General features: G+C 49.2%; 1 protein-coding gene across 4 annotated transcripts in view; it reads right to left on the bottom strand.

Moving 5' to 3' along the window:
* Nucleotides 1-16,767, bottom strand: part of sm (heterogeneous nuclear ribonucleoprotein L) — a 171,494-nt gene that overhangs the window by 22,638 nt on the left and 132,089 nt on the right. For all 4 annotated transcript variants that reach the window (XM_075699938.1, XM_075699939.1, XM_075699940.1 and 1 more), the window contains exon 6: nt 4,219-4,282. In XM_075699938.1, coding sequence (XP_075556053.1) covers nt 4,219-4,282 — 64 coding nt within the window. The remainder of the gene's footprint in view (nt 1-4,218; nt 4,283-16,767) is intronic.

Genomic DNA, 16,767 nt, shown 5'->3' with positions numbered 1-16,767 from the left:
AACCCACGCTTGCTTTCCAACAATGTGGTTTATTAGCCTTGACAACAATGTTTAAAATGGGCTGTGGGTTCTAAAACAGCTTTTATCAAACACTGAGAAAGTCTGTAGCCGTCATGTTAAGCTAGACATGTAGGCTTGATATTTCTAATTGCCAAATGGGCGACTTTCACAAAGACTGAAAGCTACTTAGGCCACAGCATCATGCAAAAGTGAAAAGCCTTGGTGTTACTGTATTAAAATGTCTACACCAAATGGAAATAGGAATTTTGGAAGTATCTAGTAATGAACAGTTACTTTGTCAGTGAATAAGTACTAGATTGTAAGCTAAATAAGAGCTGCCTGCCTTCATAGGCTTGCACGACGAGGACACCAGTACATGAAAGTACAGTTGCCACTATGTTTTAAAAATGATATTCACAAAACATTTTTAAGATGCTATGCAACACCTCTAGATGGCTCGGTTTTTCTGCTGTTGCAAATCCCATGATTGCAACTATGGTTGCTCCAGATCAATGAAGCTTTTAACACTAATTGCTTGGCCACTCAAGTGTAAGCCAGGTGGCATGCTTCACTCATCAGTTTTTGAATAATGACCTGTTTTCAGCATTAATTAAAAATAATCTTCATATCTTTGTATATACACAATGTTTATTAAATTTTTCTGTCATTGCACTGCACATCATGAAGCGTTGCTTACCATAAAGCACAAATGGAGCATTAGGAGCAGATAAGCAGTACATTTGCATACTGGGGGCTGATTGGTGTGCATGAATGGTAGTTTGCTCTACTTTTTATATTCACTATGGCTGCGCTTCATTTCTCACACTTTAGCTGCACTTTTAAATATTCAAGAACTATTTCGAAAGTATTTGAATTTGCAAATAGTGAATATTTGATTAGAAGACAGAGTTGAATGGTGCAATATTCTATTCATAATTAGAAAGTTTGTAACTAGAAGATTGCAGCATAATTGGCCAATTGTGAGCAGCATTTATACAAAAGCTTTGCGAATGTAGGCCTAGAAGAGAGGAGAGTTTTAAGAGATTGCTCCAAATACATGCACGGACAGCTGGTGTCTCTATAGTGTGTATGCTCCATCTTTCCAGCTATTTTTTTTCCTTTCTTCGTACACAGTAATACTGACATCAGCTTCTCAAATGTTTAATTCTATTCAAAAATCTATGATAATGTGCATGGGACAAACATAATTGGTAGTGAGAAAATTCTTTTCACAAAGCAGTTGTGACAGTTAGGCTATTGTGAAAACTGAGTTATTTACACCTGTATTGTGGGTGAAAAAGAGAAGAGAAAAAAGTTGCTGTCAGTACACATGCAAATGAACTATACAGAAGGCAGACAGGTGTGTTCCGGGAAAAAAAAAAAAAACATCCAAGCCAGCAATGTGAGTGAAACCACATTTTGACTTTACCAAGTGCTTTGGTTTTAGCTCAGTGTACAATGTGCCAACACCTTCCACGCTCAATATGCACGCTCAAGCAGTGCCAGTAAATTCCGACATGTGTGATCTGTGCCACAGCGGACCATGGTGCACTGTGATCAAGGCATCAGGTGTAGTAAGGACAATCCATCAGCCTGTATCCACCACCGAAATGACATTGAGGACAAATGTAGAAGGGCAGGGATTGATACAGGCACGTTTACACCCCCCCTAGCGGCATCCACTTTCAGCCCCATGCTCGCAAGATCAAGACATGCTGGCAGTCACCTCAAACTGTACAGATTGCCACAATTTTACTTACCAGCACTGCTTGGAAACCTGACTTAGCATTTCAATGTGCGAGATCAGCAAAGTTATGAAAAGAAATGCAACAGTTGCAACAAAATGTGCAGTCTGTTTACCATGCACAGAGGTTGGCAGCACCCTGGAGAGCTTTGCAAGTGGTGTCCAGACCCAAAACACTGGCACAAAGTGAACGCCAGGGTCAAACCACAAACCAAGCTGAGGCCGGCTCCAGTTGGGCTAGGCTTGCCGCCTGTTGGGGCGAGGCCAGAGAGGGCGCCGCTGCTGCGAAGATGGCACTGTCCGCCCGGGTGAGATTTCATCAGAGAAGGGAGAGAGAGGCTAGAGACTTCATCCGGTGCCTGCGGCTTGTCGGCTGCTGAACCCCACCGCACCACCACAGAGGGAGTCAAGAAGACACCACCAGGGGGCGCCAGCCTCCTGGATGGGGGGGAGGGGGGACACACACAGACGTGCACATCCGGTTAGAGCCACTCTGCCCCTCGGCAAGCCAGGCAGGGTGCAAGGGGTGGTGGTGGTGGTCGATTGCGGCTCGGGAGTTCAATGGTCGTGTGGTTGGTGGTGGTGGTGGTGGTGGTTATGGTTGGTGATGGTGAGAGCATCATCGTGGCAGCAATCTCCAAGCCCCCTCTTTCTTTTCTCTATGCCGTGTTCTCTTCGTATCCAGTTGTTCTGTTGTTCTCTGTTCTGTTGTGGTGGCAAAAGCAAGTTTTTTTTATAGTGGTGGTGGGATCGTTTCGTGGGGGGGGATCTCACTCATGTGCCTGGGGGGAAAAGGGGCAGTAGCTCTGTGAACATTTCATCACTGGTGTCACACGCGCGTGCCCGCATTGCCCCTTTTCCGACCTCTTCTCGCACGTGTCAAGGTGGGAAAGATAGGCCTCTCGGCTCGGCGGGGCAGCGAGTTCCTGCCTCGGTCTTCGTCTTGGATCGAGAGAGAAAGAGCGGTGGTCTGTGGGCAAGTGTCACCTGAGTCTGCTGCCTTTGCTACAATGGGAACCGAGAGTAAGTGGGGGTGGGTGGAAGGTTGGCTTCTCTCACGTCTCCATCACGACGCGACATCCACGACACGTGTGCCGACATGTTCTGCGGTCGCCAAGAGCCTCTGTGGTGCAATGTTCTCACATTGGACAGGAAGGCATGGGAGTCCCCATTTTTGTAAGCAAAGCAAAAACAAAACAGCAGCGGGAAGGCCAGTGCAGGCAGCCCGCTCGGCAGTGAGTTAAAGAAAAAAAAAAAGAGCTAAGTAAGCAGACGCTACCACGCAGTGTTTGTAAAGTATGTCGTCTTTTTATTTTCCATGTATAAGCTCATCGCTTGTTGTCACAGTGTTCGCAACATGTGAAACATGTTTCGGTGTGCACAGCCACAAAGTGAGTCTGCACGAGTGACAATGTGAAAAACCAGTTGGCACAAACACTGAAGTGAGTTGCTGGAAAACATGCACAACCTACAACCTTCAACTACATGAAGAAATCAAGCTTCCTCAATTCCAAAATGTTGCTGCATTGTTTGATCGTGCACACAACTGATATTAATGAAACATTTTCACCCCTCCCTGCCCGCGTCCCACATTTTTTGGCACACTGTGGGGGACTATCAGATAAACTGTGCAAGCTCCAGCACTTCACTCCAAGCAAAGCATCACTTTCAAGTAAGCAGAAGAAGACTGGCACTGCTGAGCACACAAACACATCACAAAATATGGGCAACATGCCAGATAAAAGAAATAATTTTACAAGTGATTATCTCAGAAGCCGCACGTGGCATTGTGCATGTAACACTTGCGGCATTAATGCAGCACATTAGCACCAAGCTAAAACCAAAGCAAGCAAGCAGTACTGGGACCAAAGTCTCTTCGTACCACGAGAAAGAATACAAGAGAGGCATGCACATCCTTGTACTGTGCTGTACCCAAGCTGTGAGCACTGACAACGGACACACCGCTGGCTGAAAATTTTTGGTTGCTTCGTTTTAGACCTCACTCTGGCGTTGCACAGCTTACAGCTTCCACAAAAACAAATGCTCTCTAGAAATTTAACACTTAGCCCTTGTTTATACTTTACTGCAACAACAAAAATCTATTTCCAACAAGCACCACAATCTCGACAAATAAAGGTGCTACTGCCCAAACCAGTGCAACAATTAATTTTTATAGGCCAGACAAACATCAACAATGCAGGCAAAAAGTGCAACTAGCATTGATGGAGCTTATTTGAAGGACCAAGAAAACCAAGGCTGCTGTCCAGCCATGAACAAATCAATGAGGGCAAAAAAGTTTATCCAAGATTTTGCTCGAAATTTTGCATTCATTTGCAATGTACAGCCCTGCAGAAAATAGGGATTCCTTTGCCCATGACTGCACATAGCTACTTAGTTGTAGTTGCATTTCACTACAAGTAATTGAACGATGAATAATTAAGGAATCACTGGTGAGAGAAACTGCCAGCACTCACCAAGGTTGGGGTTAGTGTAGTCCCAGCTATCGTTGTCATTCTTGTAGACGTTCAGTCTTGTAGGCTGCAAAAATAGACAAGGTGAGAAAGGTGAGAGCCTGCTTCCGATTAACATTCGTATTAAGAGACTCACTATCATCATCTTTACAGCCACTGCAAAGACAACCAAGTCCCAACTCGTTCACAGGCGGGGGTTGCCGTGATACTCAATTTAAGGTTGTTTTTTTTTCTCCCCCTGCCTAATGAAAGCTATGTAATTTGTTCTGTCTGAAAGTGAAAGTTGTGTGGAAGACAGTGAAGAGTGATTACCTAGAGCAGCATTATAACATGCAGAATTCAACGTTGCTGTGTTTGCGGGAACATAAGAACTCTTTGTGGAGTTTCAAAAGCAGATCAGGGAACCATTTCAGCTAGTTGACTTATGTGTTCACCAGCTCAAATCTCCTTAGTTCCTGGCAATAAATTTTATTCAACAATGCTTTCTTATGCTCTTACACCATAATATGCAATAATACTGGGCTTTATTACAGAAGCAAGCTTCTGTGCTTGGAAGAGCTTGGAGGGCCCCTTCACCAGGCCCCAGTGGAAATTTAAGTTACAGCATAATATTTGCGAAAGGTCGTTGAGGGAGTGTTCTACCGCAATAAGCTTTAGAAAGAGTTTAGTAGTAGCGAGACAGAAGTGAGAGAGAGAATAAACATTTAACAATCTGAACCAGTGAGAAAGAGCGCTTCTTTCATCATGCAAGGCAGGTGACCTCAGTCAAGGTAGCCATTGACCTCCCTCCACATGGAGGCTTTTTCTAGTTGCTTTTAACAGTGGCTGCAAGACCTACCTACCTCCTCCCTATTAAGAGCTGAAGGTTCACCGCCAACCCTTCAGTCACCAACCCTGCAACTACCACTTTTTTTTTTTTTTTCACGCTGTGCGATTCATTCGCAGAGGCAGCTGTGCGCGCCTCTGTTGGCGGCAGGTGCGTGATGCCGCTCACTTGCTGTCCCAGCAGCTTCTTAGAGAACAGCGCGGGGAAAGGTATTTGGACCTTCGGGTGTTTCTCAATACTTTGCACCCTCACGCACCACAACTGTCTGCAGTATTCGAACGAGATGACGGGGTTCCTTTAACAAGCCAAATTTAGTGGGTGGACAACAATCTGCTGCTGTACTGCAATGTTGGCTTCACCGCCCTTGGGGACAAAAGCAGAAGGAGGGGGGGGGGGGGGTGGACAACAGAAAGAATGGTGTTTATGCGCGTGCCTAAAGACGATGGGTGGCCCGCAGGAAGGATGGGAGGCGCCTCGGCCAGTGATAATCTTCGCGTGACAGCAACCGCAAAGAGCTCGGGTCACGCCACGGCCCGACAGAGCAACACGGGGTCTCGCGCGTTCCGTGACACGGGACCATCGAGCGCCCGGCAGCGACAGCAACAACAGCGACGCTGGTCGGACCGTGGGCGCGTCCCCCACCGCGCGCGCGCGCGACTTTCCGGCGTGCCAGAGGACATCGCGGGGTCGGCGAAAGCGAAGGGTCGAGGGCGTCGTCGTTGCGTGACGCGCCGAGAGGACGGAGCGCGGCGGACGCTTTCGAGGCGCAGAGTGGCCGCCCCGAGCTCACTGCTCCCGAACGATCTCTGTATCTCTCTCCGTAGAGAGCGTGAATCCTCAAACTAATGGCGACCCACGCTGACGAACACTGTCAAACTGGATGCGCCATTGACACCGGAATTCTTTAAACACGCATACAACACGGTAGCTACGCGCGATATAATAAAACAAGGTCCCATAGCCAGTGAAAGGGGAACTGCTCGGCAGTTGAACGAGAAGAGCAAAATCTCAATACTAATTAAAAAATTGGCACCGCCATCACGTAGTGCGGCGTAGTTGAAAAATACCGGCAAGCCGAACCAGCCGCTCAGAGGAGCCGAACACGCACCGGTGTGCCGTCTTCCCTCGGCGGGCTCGTTATTTGCGACGCCGCCAGATCGCCCCGTCGGCAGGGTTGCCGCTCGGGCCACCGTGGCCTGGGCCGCGGAAAGCGGCGCACGAGCTCGAAGCCATCTAGGTGACAGGTCGTCGTTACGGCGAGGGTGTCAAAGTGCAGGGCGCTAAAGACCCTCCCCTCTCGTCCACCGGCATGCTCGGAAGAGGTACCGCCCCGCACGCCAGAGCAGGATTCAACGTATTATAGGCGCGTTCATCAAGCTTGACGTCGCGCTAAGTCTCGCAGGCAACCGCCCCATCCCGGAGAGCCTTCGTCCTCGGCCATCGCCGCTTTTTTTTTTTTTCCCCCTCGTTAACAGACAAAGTGCGGCACGGCACGGCCATATTTCAGCAGGCTTACCGGCCAGCCGAACGACGAACCAACCGACCGACCAACGCAACGCCGGTAATGCGCCGCTTTATCCAGCGGCGGCGAGGGCGGCAACATGGGCGCCGAGAACGAGAAGATGGCGCGAAACACTTCCGCAGCACGAACTGCCGGCGAACTCGCGAACGCCTCGAAAGCTACGACGCAACTGGAAAGGTCGGCATCCACGGTGTTCCTTCTAGGCACGGCCTAATTTACCTCGCTGCGTGTACGTAAGAGAGTGCTTTGGAAATTTTGAATGATTAAAGCGTAATTCTATTGAAGATATCCGTAAACTAGCTTGCCTAACATACGATCCAACCTCGGCTTGAATACGCTGCATCCGCCTGGTCTTGCCATCAGAAATATTTGATCGAGAAAAAAAAAAAAAAGAAAACTCGAATCTATTCAGAATAGGACTGCACGTTTTATTTCACGTTGTTATGACTATAGCAATAGTCTAACACAAATTGAACTCGGCCTCTCAATACAGCCCTTGGCATGATCGTCGTGATATAGGCCTGCCATCATTGTTTCAAAAATGCGTCCCTAATACAGCGCCATCAGTTAGTTCTACGTCTTGAAACTTCTCATTACAGGTCACAACGGTTGTACAATCGGTTCAATGTCATGCTCATCTACGGAAAGACTAATCTATTTAACTACTCCGCTCTTCCAAGAGCCATTCGCCTTTGGAACGACCTTCCCAACGCCATCGCTCATGAGAGCGACCACGAAAATTTCCGGCCTCTTCTAACAACGCACTTTCCAACTCTACATAGCCTAACGTATGTTTGTCGTCGCTTTTCTCGTTATTAATGTGCAACTATGCGTTAAATACTGTTCTGATATAGCCTAATTATTTTAGTATTTCACGAGCTGTCGCGTTCAAAAGCGTTCGCTTTGTTCCTTGCACGTATTGTAATACTATGTTACCGCATATTAGCGCATTTCTTACCTTGTATTTTCTGCATGTGTATTCACATATGTATTCTAATTATTGTATGCTACAAGCTTTTGAGTGTACTCTGCCCCCCGTACATGCTGCCTCTAGGGGGCTGTGTAAGGCACATTTAAATAAATAATAAACACCACCAATAAAAAAAAAAATCAGACAATTCCACGGACAAAGCCTCATTTCCATAGTAGTAGAAGGATCGCAGCGCCCAGATAAACCCAAGCAGCTTTGGCACGAAACTCATATGGCTGTACGACGTTGATCGAAAGCGCGAAATTGCGTACCTAAAGCAGTTAGAACGTAGCCGCCGAGAGAGCGCATTGCAGGTGGCCCAGTGCGCGCGTGAAAAGACTTTACACCGTCGTTCCGCGGACGATAATGGTGACAGACGAGCGAGCAAGGCGAGAGCAGACGATGGCCAACCACCACTACGGGGGAGCCGTCGGCACGCAACCCACCTCGAGCCCCGGACGTCGTGGAAATTAACATGCGGCACTTTGTCTCAATAAAGCGTCGGGAAAACTTTGGGCCGGCTCCAGGGCCAATTCTCCCCAAGGAGGCAATATACTTGCGCTGCACGCACATCGGCGCCAATTTTCCGCCTACCGTGGCGGGGCAAAACGCGCGGATGGCAAGGTCTCGTTTTGGGTCCCGTTAGCCCGCGCCAGGCCAGCGCAACGAAGGCAAACAGGCCAGGTTAAAAAGTATGTGCGATCAGGAAACGTCGTCGTCGCCATCGCACGGAGACTATGCTTTTTAAAGCGAAGCTCGTGTATTTGTCAACCTTTCCAGGACTTTGCAGACACTGGTTGCCACTGCGGCTGTCTCGACCAACAGCTCACAGAAGGGACATTACTCAACGGATCGGCTTGTATAGGAACGTGCATACAGCGCTTAAAATAGCTTGAAATGAAGAAAAGTTTCTGTGCTTAACGCAGCACTGTTCTCGTTCTATTTCGCAGAAAAATCGCATTTGGCAGTCTACGTCGTTCAACTTAACACTTGACATACTTACTTGCCTGTTTAAAAAAAAAAAAAAAAAGTTTCGCTTGTAGGCATGCAAGCTGCCGGCGAGACTGGACAATAAAAACTTGCGCTGCTGCCTGCTCTCGCCGTTTTTCGATATACGGGGCAAGCCGCAACTCGACGTAGATCCCAAAATGCAATATTTCTAGGAAATCTGAACGAGAGCAGTAAGTGTGAAATATTTTTTTTTTCCAGAGATTTTAAGCGAATCATGAGCGTTGGTACGTGGCCCCACCAATTGTGCTGACCACGACCATGCCCCGCTATTTACAGTTCTGCCGGTGACCGGCTGCCGTTCCCTCGTGGCACGTAAAAAAGAAAAGAAGTAGAAGAGAAAGAAGAAGGGCATTTGCCAAGCAGGCCCGCACGCGCTGCGCTGCAGAACGTGGTGTAGAAGGCGGTGTCTTATTACCATATAATTAGCCGCTTCACGAAATCTTTGTTCACAGATTCAAACGTGTGCGTTGGATTTGCAGTTTCTAAAACTTTATTTTGCCAACAACGGTCCCGTTATTTGTTTCAATTAAATTATAATTTTCGGCACCACCGACCAAATACAAGAGGGCCACACAGTGTCCCGCACCTCGCTTGGCCCTCGTGCGTGTAACAGGATATTAAAACACGAGGAGAAAGAAATGCTGGGGAGAGATCCAGGCTTCCACGGGCACGGACAGCGTGCCCGGCTAGCGGTCGCAGCACGCTCAGACCTCGTCCTATGAATGCGAACAATCCTGGCGCCCAATCTCGGACACGCGGTTCCTCTTTCCCTCGCTCCGATCCCCTCCCCCCTTCATTCCACACCCCGTCAGAAACCCATTTACTCGTCCTTCGAACCATCCGTCTTAATTAAAGCCCGAGAGAACATAGCCAGGAACATCGCCCTGCACGAACTTCGTTCGGCGCTCCGCACCAGAGCTCGCCTTTTCGAGAGGGAGGCGATTTGACAAAGAGGACTGAGAGAAAGGAGGAGGGAGAGGACTTGGAGGGCGCGCTTCCCTTTCGGCATTTAAAGCGAGCCAGCCGCCGACACAGTCGTAGGAAAGTAGATTACAACGCGTAAAAAAATACAATGGCGAACTTTTGCCCAATCGTCTTGAGAAGCGAGAAATGGCTGAAGCAGCTAGTCTCTTCGCAAAGCTCCGCACACTTGTCGCTTGCAAATTTCTTGAAGTCGCGCGGCTAACGAACGTAACGATCGCAAACGTGCCGTTACGGTCGTAGCGGAAACAATTGGCGACGTCGAAACTACGAACACAACTGGACGGGTCTCGCGTGCATGCAGGCAGTTATCAATCTAGACAATTCGTTCGGTGACTGGGAAGAAGTTGTGCGGAACATACGTCTATGGTTTTTGTTCGACGCTACAGAGCTAATTTTCACCATTTACTCCATATTTCAAGAATGAGCGCAAAACACTTCGTCCACTTCGAAAAAAAAGTTGTACCCGGACGACAGCACACGTTTTCTGAACGCGAATTTCTGTGTAATAAGGCAGCCGGCCACAAGAGTGCTGGAGTTGACACCAAACTTATTTGTTAGAAAAATGAAGATACGCACACACAATCTAAGCCACGTGGGCAAGCTCGGCAATCTATGTAACGATAAACCGAGACCAAGAAAGAGTTAACAAAATAACAACCAATATTTATTTACTGCATGCATGCGAAATATGACTGGCCAGTTTCGATATCCGCAATGCCTTGCGTCCTTCCTTTTTACGCACTTGCTCTATTTTTTCAATGTGCGGTCGAACTCACTTGCTCAGCTCCACACTAGCTTGTGCAGACATCCCATAGCCCGTGAATCCCGATAGCTGTGCTTGTAACGTGATGATTTGCATGTATGCTACCAAGCCATCACATTCACAAACTACACAACTGTAAACTCGCTTTACAGGAAAAGCATTGTACAGAAAAAACAGCGTGCAGTGAAGTGCAGTCTGGCGCAGCGGCGAGCTTCACTGCACGACGCACAGCCCTCCGTCAAAGCACGCTTCGCTGTACAGCAAACACGCCGCGCGGCAAAGCCATCCCCGTGGACGCACCAGCGTACGCTAAGCAGTGCACGTTGGTTAGTTTTATACCCGTGTCACACGGGCACATTTGGAAGGCCTTCCAGTCGACGGCCTTCGAAACGCCAGAACTCTATCGACTCAAAGGAGTTGTCGCGCTGCTACACGGCACTTTTGAAAGGCCGTTGAGTGGTTCCGGCGTTTCTCGCCAAATTGTGTGGCGTTGCGTATCTTTATTTTCGTTTTCATGTCACAAAAAGTTGAACAACATCAAAACCACTTAAAAGCACTATAATTTCTTTTATGTTTATTAATACATTAAAACAATTGTTTATACATTGCCTTACATGTATGTTTAGTTTTTAAGTTGTTGAGTAGCGAAACTGCGGCAACGTTCGCGTCGCTGTACGTCGCTGTTGTCGAGTGTGTGTGTAGTTCGCGCATATCAAGTGGCAAAAATACTTTATTGAATAATTGATAACACTCATATATAGTGTTTTTAGAGCATTTTGATTTGATTTGTTCTTTCTAACCGTGAGTTGGAGCCCACTGTGAACGAGAGAGCATGTTCGCGCTGTTTCCGTTTCCGTTGCTCAAAGGCCATCGAGATTTCGATAGAGTTGTAAGGTGCTCCGTTGACTCGATAGACTGACTCGGCGGCCGTCGAAACCGCCCGTGCAGCAGCTCGAACTTGACCTTTGAGTCAGCTGACTATCGGTTGGAAGGCCTTCCAAACGCCCGTGTGACACGGGTATTAGTTGCCTTGCGGTATCTTCGGATCAGAAGCCATGTGCCGTCGTTAGGGCTACCTCCAGACAGCAGCGATAGGTGGCCCTGACATCTCAATTGTTTTAGATTGTTTCTTTCGTTAGGTTTCGACTCGTTCGAAACAAGAAGCCCTCGAAAACTCCACAAGGTTATCCACAATACTCTGCCGTCAAAGCGGCCTGAGACTAAGTGAAAGCCGTTTACACAGTCATCTGCTACGAACGAAGAGAATTTTACAAAAGCAACGCCAAATCGGGCAGCCGGGACCGCCACCATGTCTCCCGCAAACTACACAAACCACGCAACGACGGTAACGATAAATTTGAGAAATAGCGTGCGTGCGCTATACACTCGTTTAGCGCTCTGCGCAGTAACCACCCGCTATATTATAGCGTACGCCAAAATAAAACTGTCTATTACCCGTACCACTGAGGCCAGTTGGAAGCAATAAACGAAGGCGCGTCTTCCGATTACATCTATTTATTGCAGTGGAGCTGTTAGAACTTCGCTGGGTTTCTCATTGCGTCCGCAGCTCCGCCGAGCTGGGGGGACAGAGAGCTGTGAGAGTGAAAGCAGAGTATAAAAAGAAATAGCATCGCGCAGCGACGCGGCGAGCGAGGAACGCAGCCCAGATGCGTGCCCTCTCCTGTGGTGCGCGAGACAGGGGGGTCAGGCGAGGGAGGAGGGGCGTTCTTCGAAGTCTGCTGTCCTCCTCGCCAGCTGCTCCGTACAGAGTGGAAACAACCGCGGCGTCCACTACGGCGTTGGCCACGCGAATCGCGGACGCCGTAGGGAGACGTTGCCGGCGGTCGAGTCATCTGTGCGTATTTGGCGCTACTTTACGGGCCTTCTACCCCCCTCCCCCCATCTCCACTGGTCTCTGGTGTTTGCGATAGCAGAGCCACTCATAATTTTTAGGTGCAAAATGAATATAGCTACATTGTTCGACAAGCAACTACCTCGCACTCCGTGCAATCGCTAGGGAAGTGCAGTCTTTTTCGGCCGGCGAAGTGTGCAGTGTATTGCCGCAGTAGATACCGTTCTTATTAGCGTTGTCGTCTGCAATCATCGCCATTCTGACAGCAGGCTGGTACACAAGCACAAAAGGACGTGCATGCCAAATTTCATTTGTCGACAGAAAGAGCTTGCTTTCTAAAAAGGCGCAATAATGCAATTTGCGACGGCGCGCTCGCCGGTCCCATATTTCGTCTCCGCCTGTAATCAAAAGCAAAAGTGTCGACCACCTCAAGTGCCACGAAATGGTTTTTTCTTTTTCGCAGCTTGTAGGCATGAAGGTTGAAATAAGTGTTGCAGCCTACTTGCGCCTGTTGGACCAACGTCACGCATCAAAGACAATTTCACGTTGCAAGCCAACGCTAGAAATTTCATTTTCTTTTTCTTATTTGCTGATGTCCTGGTCTTACACATTTGCTCTCGCCTGTGCATACTTTCCCATTTCTCCACTCTGTTCTGCAAGTAGGGCCCATCTCTGTGCATTTCAGCTGTCAGGAGCTTCGGAGAAAAATACGCAGAACCTTAAGCAAAGAAAAATAAAGGAGAATAAGGAAAAGGAACATCGTGACGCGGGTTCTTTTCACGCGCCAATCGCTGGCAGCTCACCACTGCTGCCTTTCTTCAAACCATAAAACGAAAGCGTACAAGGAGCGTAAACACATCGCGAATACATGATGATGGCTAGAATGCACTAAAAAACGAAGCTGCTTTTGCAAAAATAAAAAAACTTGAAGCGGCCGCGATTTCGAGCGTTTATGAATTTAGAGAGGCGCGGCAGGCCCGCTCGATCAATGAAAGGTTGAGCGCTAACTTTCCGGAGTTAATTATTCACGACGACGCGGCGTTAATTACGTACACGGCTGACCGACTGAAAGCTGACGAAAAGGAAGAGGAAAGAGCTAACACGTTTGCCGGAGGTTTACCGCGAAAAGGAACGAATCGGTTTTAAAGCTGCGAAGTCGGTAATCGCAAAAAGGCAGGGCAAATCAATCTGCCTAGTACGAAACCTGATGAACAATTCTTAATATCTGCACACAGGCTGGTCAGTCTGTATCTCCTAAGTACGAACACGGCAGAGCAAGACGAAAGATTAGGCCACGGGCCTTCGAAACAATACGAAGTGGAGAGGCGCGGCAGTTCATGGCCACGACTGGCAGACGACGCAAATGATACATTCCGCCGCGGGGTCCATCGACCATTTCAGTTCAGGCTGATAGCCGCATTCTCCTCCTCGTGGCCACTTCCACCAAGGCGCACATTTCCGTGTCTTCTGAATCGAATTAGCGAATGAGGACGACGGCGGGACGAAGCTAGGGCTGTCCGCCGGAGTTACCGTATAGCGGACAGCGCCGCGAAAAGAGGAATTGTTCGCGAGCCGCTTTGCTCGGAGTGCGGGCGCAGCTCGGACAGCCCCGGACGAGGGGAGACGGGGACGCGCAAGAAGCAGATAAAGAAAGGCATGCGGAAAAGAAGTACCACGAGGCGCGGCGACTACGAGCGATCGGAAAACAATGTCGCGTGCCAGCCGCCATTTTCGCAATCGAGGCATGCCTCGTCTTTCGTCCGCCCTGCATACATATTGCTTCATTGGCGAGGGGGAGGACCATTCGGGAAGGAAACACGCCGCGACAGGAATCCGATAAGCAGGAACAGACAAGCCGTCACTCGAAAAGCAGAGACCCCATTTGCATGGGCGACAAACGTACGACACGGCGGGGCGACGGCGTAAGAGCACGTGAGCGAAGAAGTCAATCGTTCGATTTTTTTTTTGTTTTTTTTTTGCATCCAGGTTAGAGGCAAACAGCAACACTCGCTCACTCTCCCAGTGCACGGAATGTTTCTCTTGGCTGCGAAGTGCTCCGGCCCATTTCTGCCGGGGTGGACGAAGGCGGCGCGCCTTTTTAAGTGCCGAGTAAACACGAAGCGTGCCGGCCGGTACCTCTTCTTTCGGTTTCGTGCCGTCGCTAAGCTGTCCGCCGCTCAATTATTCCAGCGCAAACATTCGCGCCGAAGATCGACGTGAAACAAAGGTGAACAGGAAGGGCCGCCCACTGGGCCACGGCTGAAGAGCGCGTTACGATACAAAGAAACAAAGTGTGGAGAAAGTGAAGGAAAAGAGCGGCTAGGACACGCCCCGAATGCGACACCAGCAGAGAAGGAGGGCGTTCCCATTACGCCATCCGGGAGGAGATGCTGGCTCGCTTCACGCAACGTCGCCGCCATCCAACGGGGGAACGAGAAGGGGAGGGGCGGGGGGTGTTCCGAGCTCCGACACTGCGGAGTGCTCGAGGAGCTCGTGTGGCAAATGGCCGGACGGCACTCCGAGCACAGGCCCGGGTAGAAAGCTCGACGAAACCTAGCGGCCATTCGGGTGTCCCAAAAAAATGTACAGTAATCGCGCGCGGAGGAAACGTGGGCACGGAGCGGGTGCTCTGAAGCCTGGCGAAACCTTCGCGAATGTGGAGCACCCTTGTCGCTCGCTTGCCACGGTATGCAGAACAGCGCTTGTAATAAACTAAGTGAATGATAGGGCAACGCTACGACAGAGCCAAGCGAGCTGTTGGGTGTCCTAACCTGAAAGTGTCGAAAGCGTATAATGCCACGTATAAGGAAGGTCGAGCTGGTATGTCACCCAGACGATAGCAGAATTACGAGGTTCGAAGAAACAAAGGCAAGGACAACGGTTCACGGGCCAGCGTGTATCGGCGACGAAAGTGCGGGTACAACGGCGAACTCGATGAGGAGACGTGACGGGGAGCCAGTGTGGAACGACACACGCGCAAGGAATTTCTAATCAGTCGCCGGGCAGCCGGATTTTGTGAAGGCAAGCGGACTGCGCAGATTTCCCGGGGAGCTAGCTTCCAGTGACCGACACACACAGGCGGCAAGAAAAGCCGCTCGTCTTCGGATCAACACACTCCTCACTTCCGATCACCACGAGGGGGCAGCAGAAGCCGTGTTTTGGTTAGGTTCTGCCCGATTCACGCGTTTTTGTTTTCTTTTCTATCTCACGCCTTAGCGCTATCTCCTCCTCGCCGGACACGCGCGATCCGGTGTTTATCCGATCGCGTCACGGCGTTGAGCTGAGCCGACTGGCCGATTCCCCAGGATGGCAAATGTTTAATGACAAAGCCGTAGCTCTTTACTGGCGAAGAGCTGGAATCGTGCACATCCGTTTCGAAACAATGGAATCGCAGTTCTCCCTCAAGAGCACACTTGCAGATAAAAATAACCATATTACGCAGTTCAATTGTCGAAAGGACAAACGCTAAACTAAAAAGGAAAGCGCGCTTATGTGGCCCATGGAAAAGACAGCTTGACAAACGTTGTCCCCATAATTTTAGAATTGATCTTTTTAGACAGACACAGATGCTCCATTTATATGAAGCAGCAGGGCAGGAACTGAGCCCGCAAATAACGAGGTTACTGCAGAAATACCCCCTCCTCCCTTCCACCCGTGTTCCCCTATCTCTGTTTTGGAAAGCAGAAACATGAAAGTGGCACCCAGAACAAAAAAGTAAATCTAGCGCCTACTGTACCAGCCGGTAACTATAATCTCTGGCGCCCTTTCCCCGCAACAGTTAGAAAAACACACAACCCCGTTCTAAATCCTGGCTTACAACGAGACAGAGAACGAACTGCTCCCCCACCTTTTTTTTTTAAATATTTAATCTGAGCTGTACACGTATTGGGACATACACGAAACATATAAATTCCGCTCGACCTGACAAAACGAACTAATGTACAGGGAAAACAAACAAAACCACTCACAAGTACAACCTTCAAGCCGAGCCGCTTCATAGATCACCAGAAGCGCTAGCAAATCCCCTCTCGGGGCTAAAAAGATGTTTCTCGAGAGCTCGCACAGTTTCAATAAAAAAAAAAAGAAGAACCTGCAGGACATCAGTGGATTTTAATTCACTACAAGAGGTCGAGGGAGCCCGTCGTAAATGGAAAAATAATAAAGGCCCATTCGCAGAATAAGCCCCTGGCATAGCCGCTTCCCAACATGACATCCAATCTCCGCAGAGAAGACAACCATACAGTAAAGCGTCATAACAGCAATACAGATGAGATGGGGGAGGGGGGGAATGGAAAGAGAGAGATAATGTAATATCGAAAAGAATTAGAACACTGTGGGAGAAAGAAACGAGAAAAACTCCACCAGAAGCGAAGATGGGCAGGTCATTTTGGCGACGCTCCCGCGATCTGATGAATCGACAATGAATCGCTGGAGCCGACAGTGATGCCCCCCAGACATAAATGGAAATGAGAGAGAGAGAGAGAGAGACGACAGCTGCCGCCGGGCTCTCCAGATGCGGAAGATGCTTTCCGTCCAGTGGTCGGGAAACAGCGAGCGACGAGGCGATTGACGTCAGCTTGGAGACGGGATGAAACGATCGTTTTCGAGACGACCGCGCACAATC

The sequence above is a fragment of the Dermacentor variabilis genome, chromosome 7 (assembly GCF_050947875.1).
Source record: "Dermacentor variabilis isolate Ectoservices chromosome 7, ASM5094787v1, whole genome shotgun sequence".
NCBI classification, from domain to species: Eukaryota; Metazoa; Arthropoda; class Arachnida; order Ixodida; family Ixodidae; genus Dermacentor; species Dermacentor variabilis.
This window is presented reverse-complemented; position numbering and strand designations above follow the sequence as displayed.